Source organism: Patagioenas fasciata, chromosome 14 (assembly GCF_037038585.1).
Source record: "Patagioenas fasciata isolate bPatFas1 chromosome 14, bPatFas1.hap1, whole genome shotgun sequence".
Classification (NCBI taxonomy): domain Eukaryota; kingdom Metazoa; phylum Chordata; class Aves; order Columbiformes; family Columbidae; genus Patagioenas; species Patagioenas fasciata.
In genome coordinates, this window is record NC_092533.1 from 7,176,387 (window position 1) to 7,204,038 (window position 27,652).

A 27,652-nucleotide genomic window follows, 5' to 3' on the forward strand; every position below is an offset into this window, starting at 1 on the left:
GGGAATGGTAGTGAATCAATAACGTTTGGTGATGCTTGAGCTCCTGAGCAAGGTGCTGCGAGGTGGAAGGAATGGCAGAGATGGCTGAAGGAGTACTTCTCCAGAAATAAAGCTGGGCCCATGCCCAGCAGAGGCTGGATACAGCTCTTCCTCATGTCCAAAGCCCTGGGTGTAACCCTGCTCCCGCCACAGAAATTCCCATCCAAGTTCATCAGTCACAGAGGCATCAGCCGCTGGCTGCGGCTCGCAGCAGCGAGTGGGGGAGTGAAGAGGAGGTGGAGGAGAAAGCTCAGCTGTCATCAGACTTGGGATGCAGGAGGAATGGGAGCAGGCTGCTCTGGAGAAGCTGCGAAGTCATGAGACAGGGAAGCATGAGACTTGAATCCTGGTCCTGGTGCAGCTGTGGTTCTGCTGCATGGTCTTGGCTGTGGTGTTTGACCTCTGTGGTCTGGCTCTCTCACCTGTGTCCCAGCTGTAAAAGGTTCTGTGGTTTGTTGTAGCCTGGGATGCCCTCTGCACAGTGCTGCTGCTGCTCAGGAATGGTGGGGGGGGGCCTTATTTATCCCATAACCCCATGCAACACACAGGAAAAGCATGAAGTTAGAGATGCTTAAACAGGCTTTCAGTGGGTACCCTGCCAGCCCCCATGGTGCCTGGCTATGAGATGCTTTCCTTTCAGCAGAGACCTGGGGAACCCAGCAGCCCTAGAGCTGGGACAGCTCTCCCTCATCTTGCCTGCAAACCTTCCATGCGGCTCTTGGCACGTGCAGGAGAAGCAGCTGCTGGGTGCAGTCCTGCAGCAAGGCGTGCATCCAGCCAGCCAGGCTGATGTGATTACAGAGGAGAGATAAGGACAGACAATGTGGCTGTGTCACCGGCAGGGCCTGTATCTGTGTCTCATTTGGACTTGAAACCCTCCCAGATTTTCAGTGTCCCGCTCCCAGCCTAACCGGGTGGCAGTGTGAAGGCAACCGGAGACACAGCAAGCGGGCTGGGGGGACCTGTCCTCCCCCTGGCACTCGGCAAAGCCCCAGCGTGGCCCCATGGACCCGTGTCCCCAAGGAGGGCACAGCCACCACACAGGCATGTGGGGCTGAGTGTGGGGCTGCATCACCCAGCCAGCCTGGCCTCCCTGCAAGCCAGCTGACCTCTTGTCTCCTCTCCCAGCCAAATTCCTCTTTTAGAATAATAAACAGTGCAGCTCAAGAGAAAAGCTCCCTACCAGGCCAGGGATAGCTGGCCCTTGCATTGCGGTGCTGGAGAGGGGCAGAGAGAAAGTCTGTACCCGTGCGGGTGGGGAGGAGAGGATAGTGAGGGGTGTAACATGGCGATGGGGACTTGGGATTTCACCTTGGTGGCTGCAAGGTGGGAGGCTGCTGCAAAGCTGCAGGGCTGAGCAAAGGGCATGGGATGTGGCATTGTTGCAGGACCGCCCTGGCTTCCAGGCATGTGCCAGGATGGGTGGAAGCAAATGGTCCCATGGCTTGGCTTGAAGGTGCTCAGGTCCTGCCCCTTGGGAACGATGTGGGAGTCAGAGGGGTCCAAGGGACCTTGCTGACACACAGGGCTGGGAGGAGACAGTCTGAAGCAGCTGAGCATTGCGTAGGTGCTTGTGTTTGAGTCCCTGGCTGGGATAATGTCTGGGTGCCTGGTTTTGGATCACTGAGTGGGGCTGCACCCACCTCAGCTCCTCCTTGTCTGGCACTCATAGGGTGCGTCTTATTGCTCTTACTGAGAACAAAAGCTGCGATTGAGGAGGGAAACAACAAGTGCTCTCAAGGCTGGCGGTGATCTGGGTGCATTTGCAACCCTTGTGAAATGCCTGTGTGCACCCACATGTCCAAGCACTTGTGTCCCTGTGGCAGGGGTAGAAAGGTTTGTCCTGCTAGCTAGGCTCTGCGTGCATCCTGCAGGACAGGCAAAGCTCAGCATCTCGAGCGTGCCTCTCGCCCTGACCAAAGCAGACAAACAAGGGAGAGGTCAGCACTCTCTGTGAGATGTTGCCACCCTCCCACTCTGCTTGGGAAGCATCTCTGAGAGAAATGCCTTTCTGCAAAACCAGCAGCTTTATTAAAACCAGCTCTGAACACGGGGGAGGCATCAGGCGGAGGCTGCAGGGCTCTAATTTCTCGCTGAAGCAACACCCATGCCAGCCCAGCACCACCATGCACCCACATCCAGCTCCCCGGCAAAACTGCAGTTTGCCCCATCGGTGATTCCGCAGAGATCACCGGTGGAGTGAGGGACCTCTTTGCGTGGATGGAGGAAGCCAAAATCTCACCTGCAGCAGGACTAACAGTGACAGCCGTGAAGCTGGGCAGGCAGCTCAAAGCTGAGCATGAGCTTGGGAAAATCTTAGGTGCTCACAGGCAGGTATCTGAGGTGGGTGGGAGGGCACGGGAATACAGCTTGTGTATGCAGACAGGGAGGGGTGAAAAGAGAGGACCCCAGTTGTCCTTGCAACCTTGAACATTGAATAATGGATGAATCACACACCTCTGTAAAGGAGAATTGGGAAACAAAGCTAATTGTTCTCATGGCAGTGCCTTGGGGGGCAGCGAGATTAGGTTGTCTGTCCTCTCTCCTGCAGGCTGGTGCTCTGAGAGAGGGAGCAGCGAGGTCACATTCATTTACAGCCTGAATTTCACCTCTGTCCTTTCATCCTACCCACCCCCAGCTCTGTCCCAGAAGGGCTCTCATCCCCTCTGGCAAATGCAGAAAAGAGAAGGAGTCATGGAAGGGTTTTCTGGAGGGGGGAGAGGGAAGCTGCTGAATAAGCTGGAGACCTGGAAGGGTTTGCTGGGAGATCAGACTTTTGTTGAGCCAAAGCAAGAGAATAATAAAAACATCTGACAAACGCACGTCATTTAAAAACCATTTCCTCCTTCACATCAAGCAAACCAGGAGGCCACTTCGGGGCCAAGGAGCAGCAGAGCTGCTCAGTAAGAGACGGTGCCTGGGGCTGGGTCAGTGAGCCCAGGTTGCCACTAGCCATCCTCAGCACCATGCCAGCATCACAGGGGCTTTTCCTTGGGGTCTTCTATGGGAACAGGTTCAAAATGCCTCTTGTGCTGGGAGAGAGGAGGTGGCCCAGAGCAGGACAGGAGCTCGGCCCCGGATTGCAGCCTGGCTGAGCCGTGAAGTTCAGCTCCACGCAGGAGCATCCCCATGTTCAGTGCTACTGAACTGTTTTTCCCCTCAACTCTGTCTGGGCAGAGAGGAAGCCTTTTCCCCTTACTCTTCCCTTTCTCAATGTCTTCATTTTGCTTTTCCAATATACTTATCCCCATACCTGCAGGCGCTAAGCGGGGGGTTACCTGTCACCCCATTACACAGGGGACAGACCCCATTGCACTTAGGGACCTCTGGCCTCGAGTCTTTTGAGCTGCCAGTTTGCACCAGAGAGGGCTGAAAATGGTCTGTGGAAAAGACTTCTTGAAAGGGCTGAAAGTGAAAAGACTTATTGAGAAAAGTTGATAAAAGGAACGTTTAACTAAAAAACTTCGCTAAATATTTCCTTAAAGTATATATACTTAAAAGTTAAATACAAGAAACTCATTTTTTGGAGGTTTGTATGAGCTTGTTTGATTTCATTGGAAGGAGCAGAAAATGTGGGAGGCCTGGAGGGGGATCTGTTTGCTAGCAGATTTTATCTCACTGGGACTGAGGGAAGCGAAAAACAAGAAAAAAAGGCAGGCAGTGGGACAGGGCTCTGCAGCAAGGGGAGCGGCATTTCCAGCAGAGATGAGCGAGAGTTGACACAACTCCTGGATCCTCCAGCAAAATCCCTGTTTACCAGTGGGAGATGCTTTAGAAACAGCTCCTCCTGCAGATCCAGCTTGGTGGGGAACCAACCACCCTTCTGGGAGGGAAAAGCTGAAAACTGGAAAGAGATGGGAAGTTTCTGAGGTGGAGAAGTGAGTCTGGGGCTCAGCTGGGGGCTTAGGGACCTCCCTGCCCAGGGTGGATGTGGGAGCCCTCTCTGCTGGCAGTGCTGTGCTCATCCTGCTTTGCTCTTGGCAGGATCTGGCCATCCAGCTGTGAAGCCCACCATGCTGCTCCCCTCTCTGAAAGCACCTCTCCGGCTCCTTGTCCTCACTGGTGAGTGTTGCGGGTGGAGAGGTGTGTGCAGGATTTGGCCCAGGGTGGGAACGCTATCCCAGGGCCAGGGGGAGGGAAGGGGTGCACAGCACACTCCAGGAGCATTCACCCCTCCTAATGACTCAGGTCCCTCAGCTTGTGCTGACCCAATCCTGTGGCAGGGTGGGTGTAAAGTCCCTGCCTGCTTCATGCAACGCACAGCTGGGTGGCAGGAGGGGACACTGCTAGGTGTGCTCACTCCTCAGCAGACACATGAGAACCCACATTAGCTGGACATTACAGACACCCCCACAGCAGGAGGGATTTGATGAGACTCCATATATACAATAACCCCCCACAAGAAGGCAACAGGGCACCTAACTGTATCTGGGCTGTTCACAGCATTGCTGTGAGTCCTTGGGGGCTGTCCCCAACTGTGTTCCCCACCCATGGGGACACCGTGTGGGGAAGCACATGACTCAGTGTCACTGGGATATCTGGGCAAAGGATGAAGCCAGGATGCTGGGAGAGACATGGGGTTCAGGAAGACCTTGCCTGCTCTATTGCTTCCATAGGATTTCCTGCAGGGTTTTACTTTCATTCCTTTTTCACTTTGTGGTAAACTGACGTTGTTTCAGCTTTGTCTGTGTCCTGTCTGACGCTATCCCTGTGGACAGGAGAAACTTCTTTCCTTTGAGGGTGCCAGAGCCCTGGAACAGGCTGTCCAGAGAGGCTGTGGAGTCTCCTCTGGAGACATGATCCTGTGTGATCTGCCCTGGTGAACCTGCTTTAGCAGGTGGGTTGGACCAGATGATCTCCAGATGTCCTTTCCAACCCCGACCATTCGGTCATTCTGTGAGAGGCAGCCAACAGAGCAGGGAAATGCCTCATCTCCTCCTCTCCCCCGTGCCCCCTAAATGGGGGCCTTTCCCAGCCTTTGAAGGTGCAAACACCTGTGGGAGGACCAGGTCACCCCCATTTCCAGCCTTGTCCTGACCAAGGATGCCCTTGAGCTGGTATAATGGTATCACGGCATGTCTGCCCCCAGCAGAGCTCCGTTCGCTCCTGCTGTTTCAGAGCCACCCTTTTGCTCCTCAGCACCTGATGACACTGGGCAGCACTGGGGGTGCACTTACCTTGCAGAAAGGTTGGATGGGGCAGACATAGTGAAAGCATGAAACTGGGATTTCTCCACTCAGCATTTCCACAGACAGCCAGGGCAACATGGAATGTTGCTAAACCCTGTGATGTCTGTGTTTTGGGACTTAGAGTGGATGAAGGGTGAACCACCAAGGCCTGGGTTGACAGGACATTTCCGAGGAGAACGTGTTTTTGTCAGGAGTAGCTGCACCAAGGGGGGCGAATCCAGGGAAGTTATTTTTCGGTGTAAAGCCTGACACTACAGACCACATACATGAGCATGAGGTTGTGATCCAGCATGCTTCTCCTTGGATTTCAGAGGCATCCAACTTGGTCTCATCTCACTCCTCTCCCAGGTCTGCTGGAGGTAACATCAAGCGGCAGCGGGCTGCACATCGAACCCGGAGATGCTGAGCTCGTCCTTGGGCTCCACAGCACCTTCTCCCTCTTTTGCTATGGGGACGGTGTCCTGGCCTGGGAACGGGAGGGTCAGCCCCTCGCCGCCTCGCTGGAGCACAGGGACGGTATCTTCGTCAGCAACCTCACCCTCAGGAACGTGACAGGCCGTCACACCGGGGAGTACGTGTGCACCTATAGCCCTGACCAGGCTCCAGAGCCAGCAGAGAGGAAAGCCATCTACATCTATGTTCCAGGTAGGGAACAGCGTGACCTTGTCTCTGCATTTTCATGGGGTTTAGAAACCGAGAGGAAGAGGGCTTTGAATAATCATTCTGTCTCCAAGCACCAGGCCTCCAAAATCCTTCCTGCCATGGCAGGAGAGCCCCCATTGCAGATGATCTGGCCATGGCATGTCTCTGGTGTGCCAGCTCATGGGAGACGCCTGGGTGTGACGTGGTGGGGGAGGCAACGGTGTCAGGCAGCAGCATTTGGGTCTCTCTTACCCTCCTAGGAGAACTTCGGCAAGTCCACAACACAGCAGCCCTCCTTTGCCATGGGGAGCAAGGGAAGAAGCATCCCACCATCCCAGAAGCTTTCTGAAACCACTGTTCCTTCTCTCCCACAGATCCCTCCCTAGTCTTCCTCCCCACAATCACCTCTGAAGAGCTCTTCATCTTCATCACGGGCTACACAGAGGCTGTCATCCCATGCCGTGTGACCAACCCACAGATGCAGGTGACCCTCTATGAGAAAAAGGTGGAGAACCCCATCCCAGCTGCTTATGACCCACAACAGGGATTCAAAGGCTTCTTTGAGGACAAGACCTATTTCTGCCGAACAATTGTGGATGACCAGGAGGTGGATTCAGACACCTTCTATGTTTACAGGATCCAGGGTGAGCTGCCATTGTCCTAACATACCTGTGCCCCTGCTGTGGCTGTTCCTTCAGCCCAGTGGCAGGGGACAGCAAAGCTCTCCCCCTGTCTCCTTAGCAGTACTCCTGAACAACTTGGAGCTGGATTTAGCCCTGTCTCCATTAGAGAGTGGGTTCTGCCAAAGTGCCAGCGCCATCCCTTAGGGATGAGACTTTCCAGAGGACCAGTTCACTCAGGATAAACAGAGTGGGTGCCCACTCATCCCTTCCCTCATTATTCATTCCTTTCCTTCACCTTTCCCACAGTCTCATCTGTGAACGTCTCCATCAGTGCAGTACAGACCATAGTGCGGCAGGGAGAAAATGTGACCCTGATGTGCACAGTGAGCGGAAATGAGCTGGTCAACTTCAACTGGGACTATCCCCGCAAACAAGTGAGTGCTCCAGCCCCACGGGCTCCACTCAGCAGGTCCAGCCTTCGCCCAAATGTCCCATGGCAACCACTCATCAAAATCCTAAGTAAAGCTTCATAGGAAGCTACACCCCAGGGCAGAAAGTATGCGATGCTGCTGCTGCTACATGGGGAGACTTCATGGGGAGATCGTTGGATCAGGGCTGTCTGTCTCACTGGCCTCTGGTCGGTGCATGTTCCCTGTTCCTGTTGCAGCCAGACTGAGGTCCTCTACCCTCTCCTCCTCCCTCTCTGTGAGCCTGGCTCTGTAGCTCCAATGGCAGAACATGCTCTTGACTTCTCAGACTGTATCTCCTGTCCCTGTTGTGCAGGCAGGGAAGCCTGTGGAGCCGGTGACCGACTTCCTGCCCGGATCCACCCATGAGATCCGCTCCATCCTCATCATCCAGAATGCAGAACTGGAGGACAGTGGGACCTATGTCTGCAATGTCTCTGAGGGCTACCATGAGAAAACGGACCGAAAGGACATCACAGTCCATGTGATTGGTATGTTGCTGCCCACACACCCAACGCCAGCAAACCACATGCGTGTCCAGGCAGGCTGCCCAAGGGTGGCACCCTCTTTTCTCCATAACACCTCCAGCTGTCTCCCCTCCACCCTAAGTAACCATGGCAAAAACCCAACCCTCACCCGATGTTGCTCCATCCCACTTCTTGGCTGCAAAACATCCCAAATCTCCCACCATAGCATTTGTGATCCCTTGAGACACTTGAGGATAAGAGCTCTTCTGCACGGTGCAGTGCCAGGGTGATGTGAAGTCACACTGTCACCTCCCACCTGCATTTGTCTTTTCATGTAATTTGAGGGAACCTGCCCCATCTCCACAGGATAACAGCCTTTTCCCCACATGCTGCCTGCTTCATGAGCTGCTCTGCTCCAGTGTGGCTCTGCAGCCACACTCCCCTCAGACAAGAGCCCAAAGCCCTGAGAGGTGGATCTGGAGCTGCCCCACCACTTCTGGGTGTTCAGAGTGTTTTGTTCCAGATCTATGTTTGCCCAAAGAGCTGGAGAGGGGATTGGTTTTCTCTCTAAACTCCTATCCCTCCTGTTCCCTCTCAGAGCGTGGCTTTGTGCGCTTCCACACCCGCCTGCCCAGCACGGTATATGCTGAGGTCCACAAGAGCCGCACCATCCAGGTGGAGGTAGAGGCCTATCCACAACCCAGCATTGTCTGGCTGAAGAACAACAAGACATTGACCATGGAGAGCAGCAGCGAGTTCACCATCACCAGCAGGAACCTGTCAGAAACCAGGTGAGGGCCCATCATTCTTCACCAGGGTGCAGGGAAAGGTTAATTCACAAAGCAGCCTCTAAATTCCTGGTTGGACATGGTTTGTGGTTGAATGCTTTTCTGTGAGTGGATTTTGAACCTGCTCCAGATGGGTGAGAAGCTGTTTGCCTCAGAGCCTTGTCAGTCCCCAGGTACTTTCCCACACCCATCACTCTGGGACTGTGTCTCCTCCAGGTACCAGACGGCTCTGGTCCTGGTGCGGGTGAAGCAGGAAGAAGGAGGATTTTACACCATCCGGGCTTCCAATGAGGATGATGAGCAGGAACTGTCCTTCCATCTGCAGATAAATGGTGAGCATGGGCATTGCAAGCATGGGGCTGAGGAGTGTGGGGACAGTCTCAGGGGATGGCTCCAGCCTTTGCTGCAGGACCCTTGGGCTGAAGACCTTACTCTTCTGACTGCCACAGAGTGGTTTTGGTCAAAAGAAGAATATTAAAGCCAGAAACATGCTAACTTGAAATATGTCACAGTTGATCTCAAAGCAAAGGTAACAGGGAGGAAGTGCAGACATCAGAAGCCTGGCCTTCATGCCCTGACCCAAGGTAGATGTAGGTTCAGGTGGGCAGCTCTGGTGTCCAGGAATCTACCCTGTGCTCACTTCCGCTCTCCTAGCAAGCTACATGAAGGCACGTCTCCTCCATGACGCCCTCAAACCTTTCTCTTTTTGCTGTTAGGTTTCAAAAATGAAACATGATTGCTGTGATGAGTCCTACCTCACTGTCCTCTCGCACCCAAGCCATGTTAGGGGTAAAGGGAAATCGTGTTTCTCTTCCATCCTGCAATCAAAGTGCAGGATGAATTCTCACCAGTGTCTCTTGGTTTCAGTGCCAGCCAAAGTGATAGATCTCAAGGAGAACAGCAGTGCCAGCAGTGGGGAGCAGACTGTAACATGCTCTGCCGAAGGGATGCCCCAGCCAGAGATCAGTTGGTCTACTTGTAGCGACATCAAATGGTACGTGGAGGGATGGAGCCCATAGGAACAGCTGGGCTCTCACATTTTTTAGAATAATAGACTGTTATTTTATTGTATTTTGCTGGGCCACACGTTCAGGCATCTCATGGTAGTGCGTGGTCCCAGCTGCTTCTCAGGTGCCTTTATCCTCCCCTGACCAGGTGCAGCACCAAGGGGCAGCCCACCCGGCTGCTGGGGAATGAGTCCGCGGAGATTGGTCTGCAGACTAATGCCACGTACCATGCGGAGCTGCAGGTGTACCGGGTGAACAGCACCCTGCAGCTGCACAGGGTGGATGAGCCCCTGCTCCTGAGATGCACCGTGCAAAATTTCCTGGGTGCCAGCTCCCAGGACATCACTCTGGTCCCACACGGTGAGTGCTGTGGGAAGTGTTTGAGCTGGTGGTGGGAAGATAGACTTTTCTCTCCATGCTTCCAGTCTGGAGCTATTAGGAACCAGGACTGTCCTCTGATGACTGCAGTTGTCAGAGGCAGGAAGCCTGGTTATTTGTGCCTGAAATGAAACCTCCTTTGAATTGAGAAGGAAAGGCTCCTCCAGAAGGAGTCTGGAGCCCATATGTCCCCTAGCCATGGACATCTTCTCACCACTGGTAGGATGGCAAGATGGCAAGATGAGAGTGCCTGAGCAGGTCCCCAGTGTCTTGTTATTAGTTCGTGGGTCACTAGATGGTGCCATGGACTTGAACGTCCACGAGCTGAACATCCCATATATGATGAAGGATGCCCAGGCCCAGAGCTGCCAGCTCTCCCGCAAGCAAACTTGTCCCTCTGGCTCCTTACACCTTCCCATGGTCAAACCTCTCCCAAGGCTACAAGCCCTTCACCAGGCTGTAACAACCCATCAGCCCCATAACCCCGGGGTGCTGGTCCTGCAAGCTGACAGCAGGTCTGCCTGGGAGAAGAGGACAGGGACTACCCCTAGCCAGAGAAGGGCTCAGGATCAATGTCTGGGGGTAAGAGTGTGTAGCAGGACTGGGGGATGGTGGCTAGAGGAGGAAAGGAGAAGGGTGCAGGGCTCCCTCTGTGCTGCTGTCCCCTCCTTTCCCCAGGGTACCTGGGCCAAGCAGGGTTGGAAGAACCTCATTGCTATCCCTGTTATCATTGTAGCCTTGCCATTCAAAGTGGTCATCATCTCTGTCATCCTGGCTTTGTTGGTCCTCACCGTCATCTCTCTCATCATCCTGATCGTCCTGTGGCAGAAGGTAAAAGTGGAGACTGTTCCCAGGCTGGCACAGTGGTACCTGCATGTCAGAGTGGCTGGGAAAAGCAAAGCTGTGAGCTCCTGCTGGCATAAGCCTGATAATGTCCCATCCATGCCAGGCACCATGTGCCTCCATTGGCCCCTGCATCCCCCCAGTCTGTAGGCTAGACTGGGAATGAGGCAGTGGCTGCAGGGACAAAAGTTTCCCTGACAAAGCCCATCCACATCCCCCACACCCTCCCTGACCCTCAGGCTCTCAGATCTCTCTTTCCCCTTTGCTCCCCTTTCCAGAAACCTCGTTATGAAATCCGCTGGAAGGTGATCGAGTCAGTCAGCTCTGATGGGCACGAGTACATCTACGTGGATCCTATGCAGCTCCCTTACGACTCCAGCTGGGAGGTGCCCAGGGACAAGCTGGTGTTAGGTAAAGCCTGTGCACGTCTCACCAATGGACCCTCTGGGGTCTTGGCTGCCTGGGGTTGATAGGTTTGGGATCTCCAAAAGAGACAACCCAGAAAAGGCACAAAGATCCTTGAAGATACGATGTGGTCCTGGGAGAGGGGGACCATTCAGGACTATGATAGGAAGCTGGCTCCCGCCTTTGGCATGAAGCACTGGGTTATTCCTGGTTATCCTTTCGTGTGGCTGGCAGCTCCTTCCCTTCCGAGCCGGATGGAAAGCAGCCCCAACCCCAGATATCACAGTTCACAACCACCTCCATGACCACTGGTATGGCGGCAGCGAGGCTGGTGTGGTTTCAGACAGGAGACTTGTCTTCTCCAAGATCTTCTCCTCACCTCTGCTCAAGGACCATCACCAACCTTGTCTCCTCACTGTTTCTTTGCAGGACGCACCCTTGGCTCCGGTGCCTTTGGACGTGTGGTGGAGGCAACAGCCCATGGCTTGAGCCATTCGCAGGCCACCATGAAAGTGGCAGTCAAAATGCTCAAGTGTGAGTTGCCCTCACATTATCCCTTTCCCTTATCCCAAAGCCACAAGGCTGAACAGTGCCCACGCACTCCTCTCCTCCCCCGGCCACTCACACCGGCTCTCTCCAACAGCCACTGCCCGGAGCAGTGAGAAGCAAGCCCTCATGTCCGAGCTGAAGATCATGAGCCACTTGGGACCTCACCTCAACATTGTCAACTTGCTGGGGGCCTGCACCAAAGGAGGTAGCTGAGCCCTGTGTGCCTTGTCTCATCTCTCTGCTGCCCTGGGTTGTGCTGAGGAGGAGAACTGTCCTCAGAATAATTCCTGTTTTCTGGTGCAAAGTGATTCACCCTCCCCCTAGGGAAGCTTCTTGGGGCTATAAATGCTTTCTTTACAACCTGATTGAAACTGAGAAGACATGTTTCTGTCAACCCCCACCTCTCTCCACAAACACAAATTTCAAATTCCAAAAACGCTTGATACCAGAAAAGGCAGCTTTTCCCTCTGGCTGTGCCTAGACATCTTGCAACCTGGTTAATGTCACTGTGGGATGAAATTCGTTGCTCTGGGGAGTGAGCAGGGCTGAGGCAGGGTTGACACAGGTGCTCTCTCCTACCAGGGCCCATCTATATCATCACTGAGTACTGCCGCTATGGGGACCTGGTGGACTACCTGCACCGCAACAAGCACACCTTCCTGCAGTCCTATGGGGAGAAGGCACGGCGAGAGGCAGAGCTGTACGGGAACACCCCCAAGGAGGACCATGTGCAGAGGTACCTGGAGAGCAGCACTCTCCTCCTTCCTGGTGCCTACCCCATCCTAGGCTCTGTCAATGAGGGGGGCCGGTGCTGCCAGGAAGGATACCCACATTTCCTCCAGACCTGTAAAACAAATGCTGGCCCAGAACTGGGACACAGCTGGATGCTCTGTTGCTTTGTGAGACAAATCCATGTGCCAACCAGCCGTCTCCAAACAGCTCCTGGCAGATGTGGAGTTAGCAGAGGCAATCTGTGTGTCCTGGAGGCTGAGTTTGCTAGCACACATGCTGGCAGCTCCATGCCAGTTGGGGATATTCCCTGGCATTGTTAACTTTACTGCCATAACTATAGATATGCAATGGAGTACAGAAACGAAGGGTTTCCCAGCATGTCTTAACCCTTGGGGACCTCAGCTCTGCATTTTCAGGGTAGGTCGTGTTGCTACTGTGCATAAGGGAGAAGAACTAGAAGGAGTGTGGTTGCACAAGAGGTGCTACAAGGAAACAGTCCTTCATCCACTTGCCAGCTGTAAGGGATGCAGGCACATCAGCGCAGAGAAACAGTCCCATGGGAAGTTAGAAAGCAGCATTTCCTTCCAGTACACCAAACAATAGTAAAATAGAACAGTGTTAGGACATCAGAACAGCTGGCCTCTGCATTTCTGCTTGAAGGCAGCTGAGATCCTCCTAAGCATTAAATGCAGCCTCCCAAGCCCATGGGAATGTGGCCCATCCCTCTGGACATGCAGCAAGTTTCCCTTGCCCAGCACTGGCACATGGAAACCCTCAAGATGCTGCTTCCCAGATGCAGTTGTTGCTCACTCAAGGAAGAGGTGCTCAAGGGTGTTTGCTGATCCAAAATGAGAAGGTTTTGTTGTGAACAGAGGGTTATGTCCTGCCTACTCAGTTCATCCTTCTCCTGGCCAGTCCTGTCCAGCCTGGGAACATGCACAGCCAAGGTGGAGAGTTTTGTGTGCCTGGATCTCATGCTCTCCTGTCCTGTGGGCACCTGTGGAGCTGGCATGGCCCTGGCCCCGCTTACTGCCCTCCCCAGGGCTGACCTCATGTGCTGAGCCAAGCTTGTGCTCTGCCAGGCAAGGTGAGCATGAGAAGCTTCAGCCTGTGGGCCAGGACACCTGGAGACCCTCAGGGGACCATGGCAGGGCTGTTTAAAGCTAGCACTGAGGACACCAGAGCTATCAGGTAGTGGAAGGAGGTCTCCGTTGTTATTTGCAATTCATCAGCCTTCATCAGCCACCCTGCACGATGCAGGGCTTCTTTTCCTGCTGTATGGGGCTGAGGGTTCAGGTGTTGCCCTCCTGCAAATCGTCGCCCTATCCCCTGTGTCTTCTCCTCTCCTCTGGATCTGAACAGACTCTTTGCTTCCCCCAACAGTCACCTCTCCGTATCTGTTGAGAGCGATGGGGGCTACATGGACATGAGCAAGGACGACTCCCTGGATTATGTGCCCATGTCTGACATGAAGGGTGAAATTAAGTATGCTGACATCGAGTCCTCTAACTACGGCACCCCATATGAGTTGGACAGTTATTCCCCATCAGGTAACAGCTCAGCCACAGTGGGAGGGAGGGGTGCTTGCAGTTTGGGCACTGGATGTCTTTGCTTGCAGAGACAGATGGTCTGTATTGCAAAAGTCACCTTTGGGATGACTCCAGCAGCAGTGTCAGATGCCCTCACTATGGGAGCTCCCAGCCCTGGCCCTTTGTCCCTTCACCGTTGGGCAGCCCACCAGTATGCCGAGTAACATCAACATCTATCTCTGCTTGTCCTCTAGCTCCCGAAAGAACAGAACGAGTAACACTGATAAACGAGTCTCCACTCCTCAGCTACATGGACTTGGTGGGCTTCAGCTTCCAGGTGGCCAATGGGATGGAGTTCCTGGCTTCCAAAAATGTACGTATGCCAGCTGGTCTGTGCTGCCTGTGGCGGTGGAGGCCAACAGTGTTCCACTGTGTCCTGTGGTCAGCTTCTGCTCGCTGTCCCTCTGTTCATGCCGGCCTCCTTGTGGGAGAAGTGGCCATGCAATTGAAGAGCTGCTGACCACTTCTCTTTGGAAACACAGCCCTAGGCGTCAGCATGACTATATTTGCATGTGACGGCTAAGCCTGGCTTAGATCAAGCTTCAGACCTCAAATTCCCTGACTCTGAGCTCCTCCCAAGCCTTGTGCAGCACAGCTGTGGTGTTATATCCTCCCTGTTTGCCAGAATGACCAAACAGTGATGGCATCTCCACGCTAAAGCACAAGGGACTCCACAGCAGAGCTACTACTGTCCATGGACACCCCTGTTGCACCACAGGCTTTGAGCACCGCAGGCCTCATCAGAAGAGCTTGTTCGGTGGAAATTAAGCCACTACAAAGGACCAGGCTCTGGAATTTCCTAAGGTCTGGCTTAGCCCAGGGCAAGCAGTAATATAGTTGGGTAAGAGACAGGGTAGGGATGGTATCAGTGACGTGTGCAGAGAAATTCCTGGCACTTTGGCTCCAGCTAGACAGTTTGATCACCAAAAGTGTGTGGTCAGTGCTCCCTCATGGAGCACAGAAGATAAAATGTGGTAGCTCTGCTAGTGGCTTTGAGCCATGGTTGTCCCTAGAGATGGAGGAGATGTCCCAAATGATGTGAGGTGACTCCTGTCGCTGCAGCCCCAGAAATGGGCTAGTGCTAGAGCTGGGCTCCTTCCTTCGGCTGCCTGCGGGCCCCTCGCAGTGACATTGCCCTGTACTGCCCTACAGTGTGTGCATCGTGACCTGGCTGCCAGGAACGTCCTCATCTGCGAGGGGAAGCTGGTGAAGATATGTGACTTCGGCCTGGCGAGGGACATCATGAGGGATTCCAACTATATCTCCAAAGGCAGTGTGAGTACCAGGAGCCATGCAAGACGCTTCTTCCTGGGTCTCTGGGCCTGGCACCACCTATGTGCTTCTCGTGGGAGTCGCACGTCCATCCTTGTGCCCAGGGTTGTGACAGGGCAGGACTCCCAGGAGACAATGTCAACAGGCAATCATCCTGCCCTGATGTGCTCTGCATGCTGTGGAGTAGCAGAATTGCATGCTGATATATCCAGGCTCTTACAGAAGAACCTGGGCAGTAGCAGCAAAACTAAGGCTTGTCCCTTGTGTGGGCATCACTGGCAGCAGAGCTGCATCACTTCCCCGCATGGCACTGAGCCTGGTCCAGAGCTGCAGGCAGGAGCAGAGCGAGGTTGGGCAGCTGGCAGTGGTGCAGCGAGTCAGTGGCCGCTCTGGGAAGAGGTTCACAGACTTCTGCTCTAACCGCTAGACCACAGGGCAAGAGGAAGCATTTCCCTGTGAGCAGCTGCTTTCCAGAAAGGCATCTCCAGTCTTTGGAGGCAGGAGAGGATGAGGCTGTAATTTGGCTTCCCCAGAAACTTCCCTTGTAACTTCAACAACAGTGTGTCCACTCCACTCCCTGGGGCATTTGGGAACATGAAACCCCAAGCAAAGCAACCATGTAACTCCCAAACAGACAAAGTGGGGCTGGGGGAGCCTGAGAGTGGAGCCAGGCCCCTCAAACCGCAATCCTTATCTGCTCTATGAACTAGTTAACTTCTCTCCTGCTTTCTCCCATTTGCATGGGATGGCAGGCAGGCACTCAGTGCCTGGGCAGAGAGATCCTCCAGCAGAGAGGGGCTGGGGTTTTCCAGTCCAGCCTTGGCATAGCGGCTTTTCCTTCCAAAATGGGAAATGAAACTGGGCCACTTTGCAATCCTTCCTGGAGATTATTTTGGTGTTCATTGTGCAAGCAGATCCCAGGAACAGCACAGCCAGTGCTGCATACAAGCTGGTGAAGGCTCATTTTTGGGTTTCACTCTGAGTGAGAAAGAGCAGGCAAAAGCTGCACGTGTCCTTTGGTTTTCCTGGTCATCCCATAGTTGTCTCTAGCTTGGTCTCAGGTTTCCAAAGTCCAGATGGGCCTGCGCTCCTTTCAGGAGTGCTGTGGTCAAGTTGTGCAAGCCAGCGAACTCCCCAAGAACTAGAGAACAGAGAACACACTTCATGACAGCTCACTGTGGCACACAGTGATGGGAACAGATGTAGCACATCCACTCTTTCCTCCTGTCTGCTGGGTTCATCCTGCACAAGGAACAAGGAAACTGATCCCTCTCAGAAGTGACTGACAGTAGATGTCAGTGGATGTGTTGAGCGGATGGGCAGCTGTGAAGGGTCTTCTCTGCTTGTAAATTGGGTATCAGGCTCTCACCTGTTGAAACAAGTGCCGGAGATGAAGATGATTCTCTTGTTCCATTTTTTTTCTCCTCTTAGACCTTCTTGCCCCTTAAGTGGATGGCTCCAGAGAGCATTTTCAACAACCTCTACACCACCCTGAGTGATGTGTGGTCTTTTGGGATTCTCCTCTGGGAGATATTCACTCTAGGTAAGTGCCCTGGAGATCATGGTGGTGCCTATAGGTCCGACAGCAGGTTAGCAGGATCCCTTCCCAAACCAAGACAATAGAAATTAATTTCTAATCCCTAAGTCCCAACCTTACCAGCATTAATTAGCACTTCATTCCCTCTCTTCTTCTTGCCCATGCTGACATTGCCATTTGGAAGTTAAATGAAACGGGAAAGATAAAGAAAAAAGGAAACCTTGGTGTGACATGTATGCTGGCATGGGGGTGGCAGGCAATCCACCAGCCTGATTTTCTGCTCTCCTTTATACCCAGGAGGGACTCCATACCCTGAACTACCCATGAATGAACAGTTCTACAACGCCATCAAACGTGGCTATCGAATGTCCAAACCCACTCACGCTTCTGATGAAATGTAAGTGCTGCCCATACATGTTCACCCTGGGCCTGCCCTATACAACCTACAGAAGCATTTCTGCCTCTGTTTTCCCCACCCTCTCACTCACTGGAGTGCTCTTCCTTCCCTCTTGTTAGCTATGATATCATGCAGAAGTGCTGGGAGGAGAAGTTTGAGATCAGACCATCCTTCTCACAGTTGGTGGTGCTTATGGGAAACCTCTTGGTGGATTGCTACAGAAAGGTAGGTTCAAAGGATCCTGTGCTGGAGGGACAGAGGAGGTTCAGTGCTCTGAGGAGGATGCTGCTTTGGTTAGGGCCCTCAACCAGGGTTTGGAAAACAGTGTTTAGTGCTGCTGTGCCTAAGGATTTTGCTGTGACTGAGGTTGCATTAGTCTGAACAGGCAATGAAGGTGGTTTGGGCATCCCAGTGACATTGCTGAGACAACTGGCATCACCGGACAGGCAGCTGGTATCTCAGCAACTGCACAAATCAGAACTGGCAGGAGATCAAAAACCTGCCTCCAACTGTTTGGTAGTTTGGAACTGTGGAGTTGTGCCCCTGATTTCTCCTTTATGTTTGTGGCCTGTCTTCGGTGGAGTCAGGGTAGATGAACCCAGCTAGAAGGTGCCAGGCCCTCTAGGAAAGCCCTAACAAACATGGAAAACAAACACAACATGACTGTATTCTCTCCACTCACAAGACCTTCCCTTTTCTTTGGTAACTTGCTCTGTGAGAGCAGAGATACCAGCAGGTGGATGAAGAGTTCATGAAGAGTGACCACCCCGCTGTTGTCCGCACAAGACCCACAATCCCTGGGCTGAACAACACCAGGCTCGCTCCCAGCTCCCCCACCAACAGCATCCTCTACACAGCCGTGCACCAGAACGGGGGCGAGAATGATTATATCATTCCTCTTCCCGACCCCAAACCTGAGGCAACCTCTGATGTCCCTCAGGAGGCCTCCATCAGCCGGGCCAGGTAAAAATATCGCTTCTGATTGTTGTCCCATCCCCAGAGTGCCCAGATCTGAAAATAGGGGTGCTCTGCTGTGGAACAGACAGGGGTGGGTTTACCAGGAGAGACGGGCAGTGTCATCCCCAGCTGAGGTGCTGCAACCTTGCATGAGCCTGCAGGGACAGAGACGAACCAGAGGAGCTGGGATGTGAACTGGGATAGGATGTCATGTCACATCCATGTACATCAGCTGGCACAACTGGGGACAAGAGACACCACTTGCAAGGAGAAGGGCACACTGGGATACGTGGTCTGCAGAGCCCAACTGGCTGCATGCTGTGTTTGAGGGCTGAATAGAATCATAGAATAGACCCAAGTGATATCATCTGTCCCCCTGTGGAAAGATACTCAGACTGGGGCTGTCAGGAGACTGACGTGCTTCTCAGCCATTGGAAATCTTCTCTCATCAGGAGACCTGGGACAAGGCACTTATTTCTCTCTCTCTCCTGTTTCCTTTCAGCTCTATGCTGAACGAGGCCAACACATCATCTACAATATCCTGTGACAGCCCTCTGGGCCTTCGGCAGGACGAGGAGCAGGAATGTGACCCCCAGGCAGGTTGCCAGGAGCTGACCACAGGGCACCAAGAGGTGGAGGAGAGCTTCCTGTAGTCAGGGCTGGGCTGAGTCTGCATCTCCCCACGGCCAGGACAGCTGAGGGGCTCACCCAGACATCCCAGAAAGCCATGCTTTGCGCTTGTACATGGGAATATCCCCACCTGTCCCAGCATTTCTCCTTCCCTTGCATCTCCCAGCACTGGGTGGGGAATTAGAGACTTTTTCCCATTGTCATCCCCTTCCATCTTGCAAAGAGGTGGCTCAGTGCTAGGAACCTTCCAGATCACTGCCACATCCTCCTCAGTGATCGAACCACTGCAGGAAAGAGACATCTCACAGACCAACATCTTCTTTTCAAGTGGAAGATGTGGGCTAGACCTCCACAAGACATGACACTTGCTGCATTGCTATGATGATACTCCAGCCTCTTCCCCCTCCATGGTCTTTAGATGGCAATGAGTTTCATCTCCTCTGTACCAGCACTTCTCTGATGGTCTCAGTACCAGCCACACCGTGGTTCTGTGAAATGCCTCTGGGACAGATGACTTGCTTGGAGCCCATTTCTGGGGTGTGGAGAACTTGCAACACCAACCTTCAGCTGCTGGAGATCAAGAATACATTGGGTAGATTCTCCTCCAAGCACAGCCAAGTCCTGGACACACAAGCCAGCATCTCAGAGACACTGAATCACTGTTTTCCTTGCTTGACAACTCTTCTATGGTGGATAGAGCCTCACAAGCACTACAGGTACCCATGGCTCTGGGGCACAGCTCTGCACCCACCTACGGGGGCTGTCACACCCCAAAACCTTTTGTGCCCAGCGTGGCACCAGGAGCCCCAAGGACATGTGAGGAACTTGAAATGCTCTAACAATGACTCTGTTGTAGTAGCAAAGAGGGCAGTCCAGTGTTGTTCATGTCATTTGTGTGGTCACTAAGCTAGTAATTCTCCATTGAAGATTTAAAGGGAACAAATATATTAATCCACTAGCCAGGGCCAGTATAAGGATGCAATATGGCTATTCATTAATCTACTGCCACTAGGCCCAGCTCATCTGCTGGGCAATCATATAACCCTGACAGCTGCAGAATCTTTGTGCCTTATCTTTGGGAAGCAAGGGCTCCCTTTTGATAGACTGTTCACCCAAACACTCTTCCTCAGGATGGGAGGTCTCAGCAGTTCCTCTTGCGTCATAGCAAGACCACGGAGAACAATAAGGATGCCAGAACACCAACCCGGGGACACCAACAAAAAGAGAGAGAGATGGAGAGAGGCTGGGAAGTTATTTGGTCACAGCTGAAATGTATTTCACAACCTGCCACCTTCTGAGGGCCAGGTATAGCCACCTGCAGATTGCCAGGGCTGGGGATGAAGTGTCATGGGGAACCAAGCAGAGCAAGAGGAATCGTGGAGGATTCCTCTTTCTTGGAAAGTGTTTTGAAGAACAAAAAGGCAGAAACCTTCCTGCAGCTTCTTGCCTCCTTCCTTGCTTCTCACAGGCACCCCTGGGACTTCTTGTGCTCTCAGCTGGCACTTGAATGAGGAGACTCAAAGCAGGAGGCATGCCAGGCTTTTGAAATCAGTTGTGAATGACACCTCTGCAGAGATGAAAGCTGGACCCCAAAATGACAGGTCTGACACCACAGAAACTAGCAGGGTTTTTTTCTGAAAGGAGAAGTTTTACCTTACACAGAGCTCTGTTCACTGCATGCCCCCCACTCCCATTAACCCACTCATTGCCCTTCTCATGTACATCTCTCTATGCATCCTACAGAAAAAACTGCGCAGGCAGGTTTACAAATTCAGAAATTCAATCAGCATCTTGCTGGGCTTCTGCCACCTCAGAGCTACTGAGAATTTTTTATTTTCTGAAGTATGAAACTTCTGCCAGAAATCCCCAGCAAAACAGCTTGCTTCGTTTTAAGTTTTCTGTCATTGCAATGCTGCCATTTATGCAGCTAAAATAGGAGTAGATATTTTGTGGGCTGATGTCCTTGGTAAAATGTGAACATAAGAAATAACACTTTTATTGGCAGCCAGTAGAGTATATTTTCAGCCCATGTGGTCAGATTCCCCACCATCCATAGGAAACACACTGTGAATGACAACTGTTTTTCCATGCTCTGTTCTTCCTGCTTGTAATGAAGGAGCCATCTTCTGTGGCCACAGCTCATGAAAAATGATCCTAACTGCAGAGAAGCAGTAACTCATGAGATCCTTGGGATCAGACCACTTTATTTTTCTAACATATAAGGTGCTTGATAGGGTCTATGTCACTGCAACTTGAGCCCATAGGATGGCACATCAGATCATCCTAGTAGCCCCTGTTTGCGCCAGCTCCATTTTTAATTAGTCCTTCTTTGACAGAAGTGACCAGAAGTACTCAGTACTCTAGGTGAGGTCAAATCTAGACCTCGTATAGGGCATTAATAGTTCCAGTCTATACTGGATTTGACTTGCCTGGTGTAGTTTTGGATAATGTTGGCCTTTTCCCAGACACAACATACTGGTAGTTTGGAGTCAGCCTCTGACCGGTCTAAGCTCCTACGTCTTTCTATCTTCCAGCATTTCTAACCAAGATACTCCCTGCTGCTCCAGACATTGGGTCATCAGCACATTTTGTTAACAAGCTCTTATTTTTGGGCTGGACTGACTAATAAAAATATCATATGCTTCTAGCATCAAGAACAACCCTGGAGAGCTACTTTTACTACCTCCATCCAGCTCCAAGTCTCCCCCATCGATTAATCTCTCCTCACCCTCCCCTTGGCCATTTGCTTATTTGCTTCATAAATCCCACACTCAACTCCATCTCTTGCACAGATTAATTACTAATTATATTACTAATTTCCCACTATCACATAGTTTCCATGGTCCTGAAAGAGGAGATCTATTTCTTCTCCCTGCTGGGGGAACTCAGGTATCCTATCCTATTAGCTGGGCATTAGCTACACTTCGATGCCTATTGCATTTTGGTCCATTTGTAGACTTATTGCAATTATTCTTTGCATCAAAACCTGTTCTGGCTGCTGATGGGGTGCTATCCCCACCTCCTTCTTCATTCTTAAAGTAGGTACGCCGGATTCTTTGCAAAATGGTACTGTTCTCTGCTCCAGAGAGATATAACCAAACGTTTGCCTTTGGCTCTGTAGTTGCAAGGGCCAAGTCTTGCACTTTGTGGTACTTTCCTGTCTTCCCCCAACTATTCCCCTCACCATTTTGCCAGGGCATGCACACCCACTGCAGCAAGCGGGTCTTCTCAGCCAGGGACAGGCTGGCAGCTGGGGAAAGCCAAACTATTTTGTTAAGGATCCTTGCAAGTCTTCTCCAGGCAAGCTCTCTCTGCTCGGGGAACCAGCTCCAGCTCTCCTCCCTCTCTCTCTGCTGCCAACATTCTGGTCCCTGTGTGGCTCCAATAGGTGCGGGCCAGGATAAATCATTGGCTGTTCTGGGCCCATCGCTTTTGTAGCCATAGTTTCTCTGGTGAGGCTCTGAAGGGAACTGGTCCCTCTGAGATTTTAGTTTCAATTATCAGTGTTTGTGTTTGGGCGTGGTTTTGTGTTTAGAGGTGGACCCACACTGAGCCCTCCAAAAAGGGACACAGCTCAGGCCCATCTCTAGTGCAATATCTTTTGTTTGTAGATTATATTTTACTCTACAGCTGTTACATCGTTATCAGCACCAGTATATGCATAATCCTACTGCCAGTCACTATTTCATACATAAAGTATACATACATTTCATAAGTGTATCTCAGAAACTAATGCAACACTCCAGTGTTTCTTTCCACATTTAAGATGCTTCTCAGACTGATGTGTGTGCAGGTGTTAATCGTTTTGTCCTTCTTGGTTTGAGCATGTTATTATTTTTTTAAGTGAGAGTGTCACGTTTAGTGTTTGTTTGTGTCATGCTGAGAAATCTAGAGCACAGCAGATTTCACTTGCAACTAAATTGTCTCTGTTCACCTGCCAAGGGGACTGTGGCGGAGTCCCATGGGCATGGGACGCAGAAGCGCAATGCAGATGTGCAGCCAGGAGGAAGCCAGAAGTGAGAAATGGCTCTTCCCCTTCTTCCCAGTAAGGGCTCTGGGCTGGGGGAGAGACAGCACCTCAAATACAGGGTACTGGGCAGCGGGTTGGGTTTTAGCTGGGGGGAAGCCCAAGGTCTGCCTGTGTAAAGCTGGGCTGATCTGGAGAAGGGGATTTCACAGATGTCTTCTCTTTGGAGGTTTTTTCTAAAATGACATGTCAGCTAATGTGCTAAGGAGGCAAACCCTGTTCTCCAAGGCACAGGCATGAGGAAGGAGTACATGAAGGTTACCCCTCAGCCTTTTGGCAGCCTTTGCCCTGAGCCATCGCATGGGCAGAGAGCAGCCAGGGCAGCTGCAGCTCCAGGTCCTTCCCGCAGCAGACCCCAGCCCAGCCTCGGTGCTGAGCGGCCAGGGCTGACTGCCACGGTGCAGTCATCACGTTTTCTTCAGGACTTGCCCAGGGCAGGCCAGGTATTGTTAAAAAAAAAACAGATTTTGTGGTCAAGCACATGGGTTGCTGGGCTCCCACTGTAATTCCCATGTTTCACCCAGAGGACTGAAGTCTCTGGGATGCGTTGAGATGGATCCAGTCTGCTTTGACCAAGGCAGGGGAACTGTTCCAGTGTAGCTCCGGTGAATTTTTGGAGCAGTGACTCTTGTAGGGGTGGGAGGAGGCAGGGAAGCCAACTCATGGTGGGAGGCCTGCAGCATCCCATCGTTCCTGTTCTTTCCTCCTTCATGGGTTGCACCAGAAGCGCAAAGCTTGCCCAAAACATGCCCTCTGCCCGTCCTGCTGGGATGGCTTTCTGGCACCACACTGTTACTCTGCAGCATCTCTGAACAGAAGCAGTGCCTCCCTCCACACTGTCTGTCAGAGAACATCCTGAGGGCAAAGGAAAAACAGAGTTCGGACTAAGGTACCAAAGAGTTAACATTTTCCTAGGTTTACAGATGTATTTTTAGGATTTGTACTATGTCACATTTATAATCATGAGATATTATTTTTATGCTGTAAACTTTTACAAATACATTTTTAAAGAAAGAGTTTAAAAATAAAATAAAGGTGTTTTTCTTTTTGCATAGTTCTATCTCTTCTTTTGTTTGCCTGGTGCTGGTTGCTGCCACCTTCTTATACTAATATGAGGCTGCGAATACAGCTTAACCGTGTTGTGGGTGAAGGCTAAGCATGTTAATACACTGTGCGTGACCCCAACGCTTAGCAAAAGCCAAGATGGGAGCCAGGCAGAGAGAAGCACAGCGAGGCAACAGCTGAGCCCAGAGGTGTGGTAAGGAAAAGGGGCTGCAAACAGGGTAGGATCTGCCCAATCTGTCTGGTAACTGGGCAGCTTGTGGGTTGTGTGGCATCGGGAGGAGGTGGATAGAGGGAAGGACACCCGGAATGGTTCCTGTGTGTATCCCCAGTGCCAGAGGTTGGGGCCAGCAGCCCCAAACAAGGGCTTGGTGTGTTGCTGGGTCTGTCCTCAGATCAAGGAAGGGATGTGGGAGCTGCCAGACTGACCAGTGCTGGCTGGAAGGAGCTGGGGTACACCACAGCTGTTGATTTTTCCACACAGTTCAACAGCTCAGGGTGGTGGGGGAGACTGGAGGTAGCAATGGGGCAGGGCAGCAGCAGGAGCCACACTGCAGCACAGAGGGATACCCATGTCCAGCTCTCCTCCGAGCTGGGTTCTCCTCCCCTCCCTCTGATACTCTGTAAAGATGCAACCCCAAAATAGCGGCTCCCCACACCACCATTCCCTCATGTCCACGTGTCCCCCTGCTTCCCTCACCTTCCCCAGACCCCCCTACAGAAGTGCTGGGGTCCCCCAGCCCCATAGGAGACCAGGCACCTCCTGAGTCCAGCCCAGCTTTCTCCTCTCTCTGGCTGCTATGGAACTGCTCCTCCTGAAAACAACCTCAGCTGCTGAGCTGAGCTGTTTGCAGCCAGCGCTGAGCCACATGCTTGGAAAGCCTGGGGTTGTTGCAAAGAGGAGATTCTGAACTGAGATTCAAATATATCAATGTTAACACTGTTTTCAGGTTGTGTGAGGCAGCGCCTGTGCAAGTCCCCTCTGGCAGCAGTTGTGCCCCCCTCGGCTCCTTGAAACCCCTTCTGCACCCAAAGGCTCAAGGCATGGGCTGCAGCAGGAGACGTGTCCGAGTCCCAGCAAAGCTCCCCACTCCATCACAGCCTTTCCTGGCCTTCTGTCTTCGCTCAATTTGCCAGAGAGGGGGTTTGTAGGCTCCCTGACCAGCTCAGGCTGATTCTCCCCAGATATGCACTGAGTCACCTGGCACAGCTCAGCCACGACAGGCAGACAGGGCATTTTTCTCCCGAAACTGAATCAGCAGGAAAAAAAATCACCTTGTCTCCAGAGAGGCTGTAGCAAAGGCTTGGGGGGAAGCATGGAGAGGAACTGGTAGACCTCAGCCCTGAACTAGCTCCCACCACTCAATCCCTGCCTGTCTGGAAAGCTTTTTGCATGTTGAGATGCACTGAGAAGCGGTCATGGGGATAGGAATGAGTAGGCAGACATGGGGACAGCCAGCAGGGCATTTTCCTCACCCCAAGACAAGTCTTCTCTCCAGTGATGAGAAAGGCATCTCATGGAAAAGCTCAGGCTGTGGAGACAAGCCCTGTCCTGCCACAACCAGGGTTTTTAGCAGTTTGGGCACCAACAGCTTACTTGGGAGATGGGTGTTCCACACGTGTCCCAGACTGCTGCAGGGCAGTATAGGCAGGCATGACACCATGGCCAGCTGTGCTCAGTGCTGGAGTCCTGTCCGGCTGGAATGGCCCAGCCCTGCTCCCAGACCGGGAAACATGCCTGAGCTCCCAGTGCTCCAATCAGGGCTCACAGCAGCCTCCAGAGCCAGGTACTGAGCAAGTCTCGTGTCATCTCCCAGCACACCTTCCTGGCCATCAGGGCCTCCACAGACATCCCTGGGATTTGAATTACTCCAAGGAAGGCTGCAGCTCCCCTGAGTGCATCCCTGTCCCTTGCTCAGAGCCTCTTGGGCACATGGGTCCCAGCAGCACTCCTGTGGCTGAGCTGCTGCTTACAACCACAGGATTTGGGGTGCAGCCTGCAGGCAGGCGGAGGTGGCCACCAGTGAGGGGGGAACCCCAGCAGACAGCTTGTCCCGCTAGCCTGAGCATCCCCAGGTATGCCCAGCCCAGCTTGGAGACCTGTGTGCACGGGCTGTGACTTGTCACCTATGGACCACTGCCATCAGAGACGCTCTGTAAGGGGCCTCCTCAAAGAGAAGGGAGGCTGAGAGATTGTTTCCCTTCTCCATATTAAACGTGTCTGGTTTAATACTTGTTCACGCCGGTGAGTCAGTTTTCTCTGAGCTGGCACTTGTTCCTGGAAAAAAAAAATCCAAAACCAAAAAAAACCTCTAAAAACAAACTCTAAAAAGAAGAAGGAGGAAAACAAACATCCTTCAAAAGGCCCCTTTGGCTCAAAAGGAAGAAAGAATAATCAGGCAGACATCTTCTGCAGCCCAGCCGCTTGACAGTCCCCCAGCTCTGGGCAGGAGCCCCTCAGTGCACCACACTGCTTCTGCTTCATGTTCTTCTTCCCCGTACCCTGCCAGGAAAAACTGCTGAGAGGAAATCTTCTCCAGCCAAAAGCTGCCTTTCCTTCTCTCTGGACTCCCTCATGCTCTCCAGCTAACCCCCTAGCCAAAACTAAGAGCTCTCTCCATGTTCCCATGACTCTTAGTCATCTTCAGCACAGTCAGCCATGCTCTCATTTCTTGGGCCCAGGACCTTGACTTGCTGGTACCTCTCTAATTGCCCTCTTTGGAGAACCCCATTCCCCTCCGGTTTGCAGAGGCACCAGGGGCACTCCTGCCTGGCGTCTCTGCATTGCAAGTGCAGATTCAAAATACACCTCTGTGCAGACGTTTTGGAATAGCCTGTCTCCTTCTGCCCACATTTCACAGCTGATGTCCCTGTCACCACCCTGCGATGGGGCTGCAGCTGGGTGCAGATAAGGCAGAGCCCCAGGGCTCACCCCAGGCAGGACCTTCCTCCTCTGGGCTTCCCAGCCCTGTCAAACACTGGCCATAACTTCCCACCTCAGAGCTGCCAGGAGCTGTCATGAACTTCTTCTGCAGCGTGAGATTATGCTGAGATAAAGCAGAGTGCAAGGGGCACCCTGTGTCTGACTTGACCTGCTAACGTCTTGCTGACTTGAGCAGCCCCAGGAGAGCTGTTTTGCTTCAAGTCAACCCTCACCCTCTGTTTTGGAAGAAGGATGGTCCAGGGGAGGATTAACGAAGTGCCTAATTACTCCTCCCAGGTGCCTGCCAGGTTGTCAATTAGGAAACAACTTATAAAAGCCTCCCCACCAGTGAAGAGGAGGACTGAGTGGGATAGGGTTCTTGCTTGAACTCTGTGGTTGTCTCATGGTGACACAGGAGCTGTGAGCCCCAGCCTGGGAGCATGAGGAGAGCAGGGGTCTGGCTGGGGACAGGGAAGGGTCTGCAGGCTGGACCCCAGCATGTGTCCCAGCTGAGGAGGGTGGTGAAAGTGGCCTACAGCTGGGATCAGCCCTGTCTCTGCACGGTGCTGGAGTGAGGCTTGAGGGTGACCTTGTATGGCTGCAGGACTCCTGTCTACACCAGGGACCATGCTCTTGATTAAAACAAAATAATTTGTCATGTCCACAGGCCTTTTCCCACCTGAGAGCTGCCCTGGGCTGGTTGTGGGGGAGTTGGCCACGTTCCTGTGTGTGCCTGTGGGACCCAAAGCCAGCGAGAGCCAAAGGGCCTGAGGTAAAACCTGTCCTGCTGAGGTGAGATGGAGACCTCTGCTCTCAGGGCAGCTTCTGGCTGGGCTCTTTGTGTCCCCAAGCAAGAAGAGAGTGTACAGCAGTCCCTTGGGGTTTGGTGGCAGTAGCCAGGGTGGACTGGGATTGTCCTGAACCATGGCATGGCGGAGTGGTCTGGGGCTGAACCCCTCCTTGAGACAGGGTCTGTGACAGCAAGGTGGCCCCAGCAGTGGGGTGCATGCCTGGCCCCACCTCTGCCGAGGGGATTTGTCACCAGTGACATCTCAAAACATTGCTTGCTTTTTTTTTTTTTCCTCCTGTTTCAAAAACAAACAAAAAAAAAGGGGAATTTCTTAACTTG

General features: G+C 52.6%; 1 protein-coding gene across 3 annotated transcripts in view; it reads left to right on the forward strand.

The window, feature by feature from the left end:
• PDGFRB (platelet derived growth factor receptor beta) overlaps positions 1-23,592 on the forward strand; it is a 33,432-nt gene extending 9,840 nt beyond the window's left edge. For all 3 annotated transcript variants that reach the window (XM_071814710.1, XM_065849343.2, XM_071814711.1), the window contains 22 exons: positions 4,024-4,101; positions 5,577-5,873; positions 6,245-6,514; positions 6,800-6,927; positions 7,277-7,451; positions 8,026-8,218; positions 8,432-8,547; positions 9,083-9,209; positions 9,371-9,582; positions 10,337-10,431; positions 10,722-10,854; positions 11,278-11,382; positions 11,492-11,602; positions 11,980-12,133; positions 13,513-13,679; positions 13,913-14,031; positions 14,871-14,993; positions 16,422-16,533; positions 16,825-16,924; positions 17,044-17,149; positions 17,649-17,887; positions 18,384-23,592. In XM_071814710.1, coding sequence (XP_071670811.1) covers positions 4,053-4,101; positions 5,577-5,873; positions 6,245-6,514; positions 6,800-6,927; positions 7,277-7,451; positions 8,026-8,218; positions 8,432-8,547; positions 9,083-9,209; positions 9,371-9,582; positions 10,337-10,431; positions 10,722-10,854; positions 11,278-11,382; positions 11,492-11,602; positions 11,980-12,133; positions 13,513-13,679; positions 13,913-14,031; positions 14,871-14,993; positions 16,422-16,533; positions 16,825-16,924; positions 17,044-17,149; positions 17,649-17,887; positions 18,384-18,534 — 3,282 coding nt within the window. In that variant the 5' untranslated portion in view covers positions 4,024-4,052 and the 3' untranslated portion in view covers positions 18,535-23,592. The remainder of the gene's footprint in view (positions 1-4,023; positions 4,102-5,576; positions 5,874-6,244; positions 6,515-6,799; positions 6,928-7,276; positions 7,452-8,025; positions 8,219-8,431; positions 8,548-9,082; positions 9,210-9,370; positions 9,583-10,336; positions 10,432-10,721; positions 10,855-11,277; positions 11,383-11,491; positions 11,603-11,979; positions 12,134-13,512; positions 13,680-13,912; positions 14,032-14,870; positions 14,994-16,421; positions 16,534-16,824; positions 16,925-17,043; positions 17,150-17,648; positions 17,888-18,383) is intronic.
• The last annotated feature ends 4,060 nt before the right edge of the window (positions 23,593-27,652 follow it).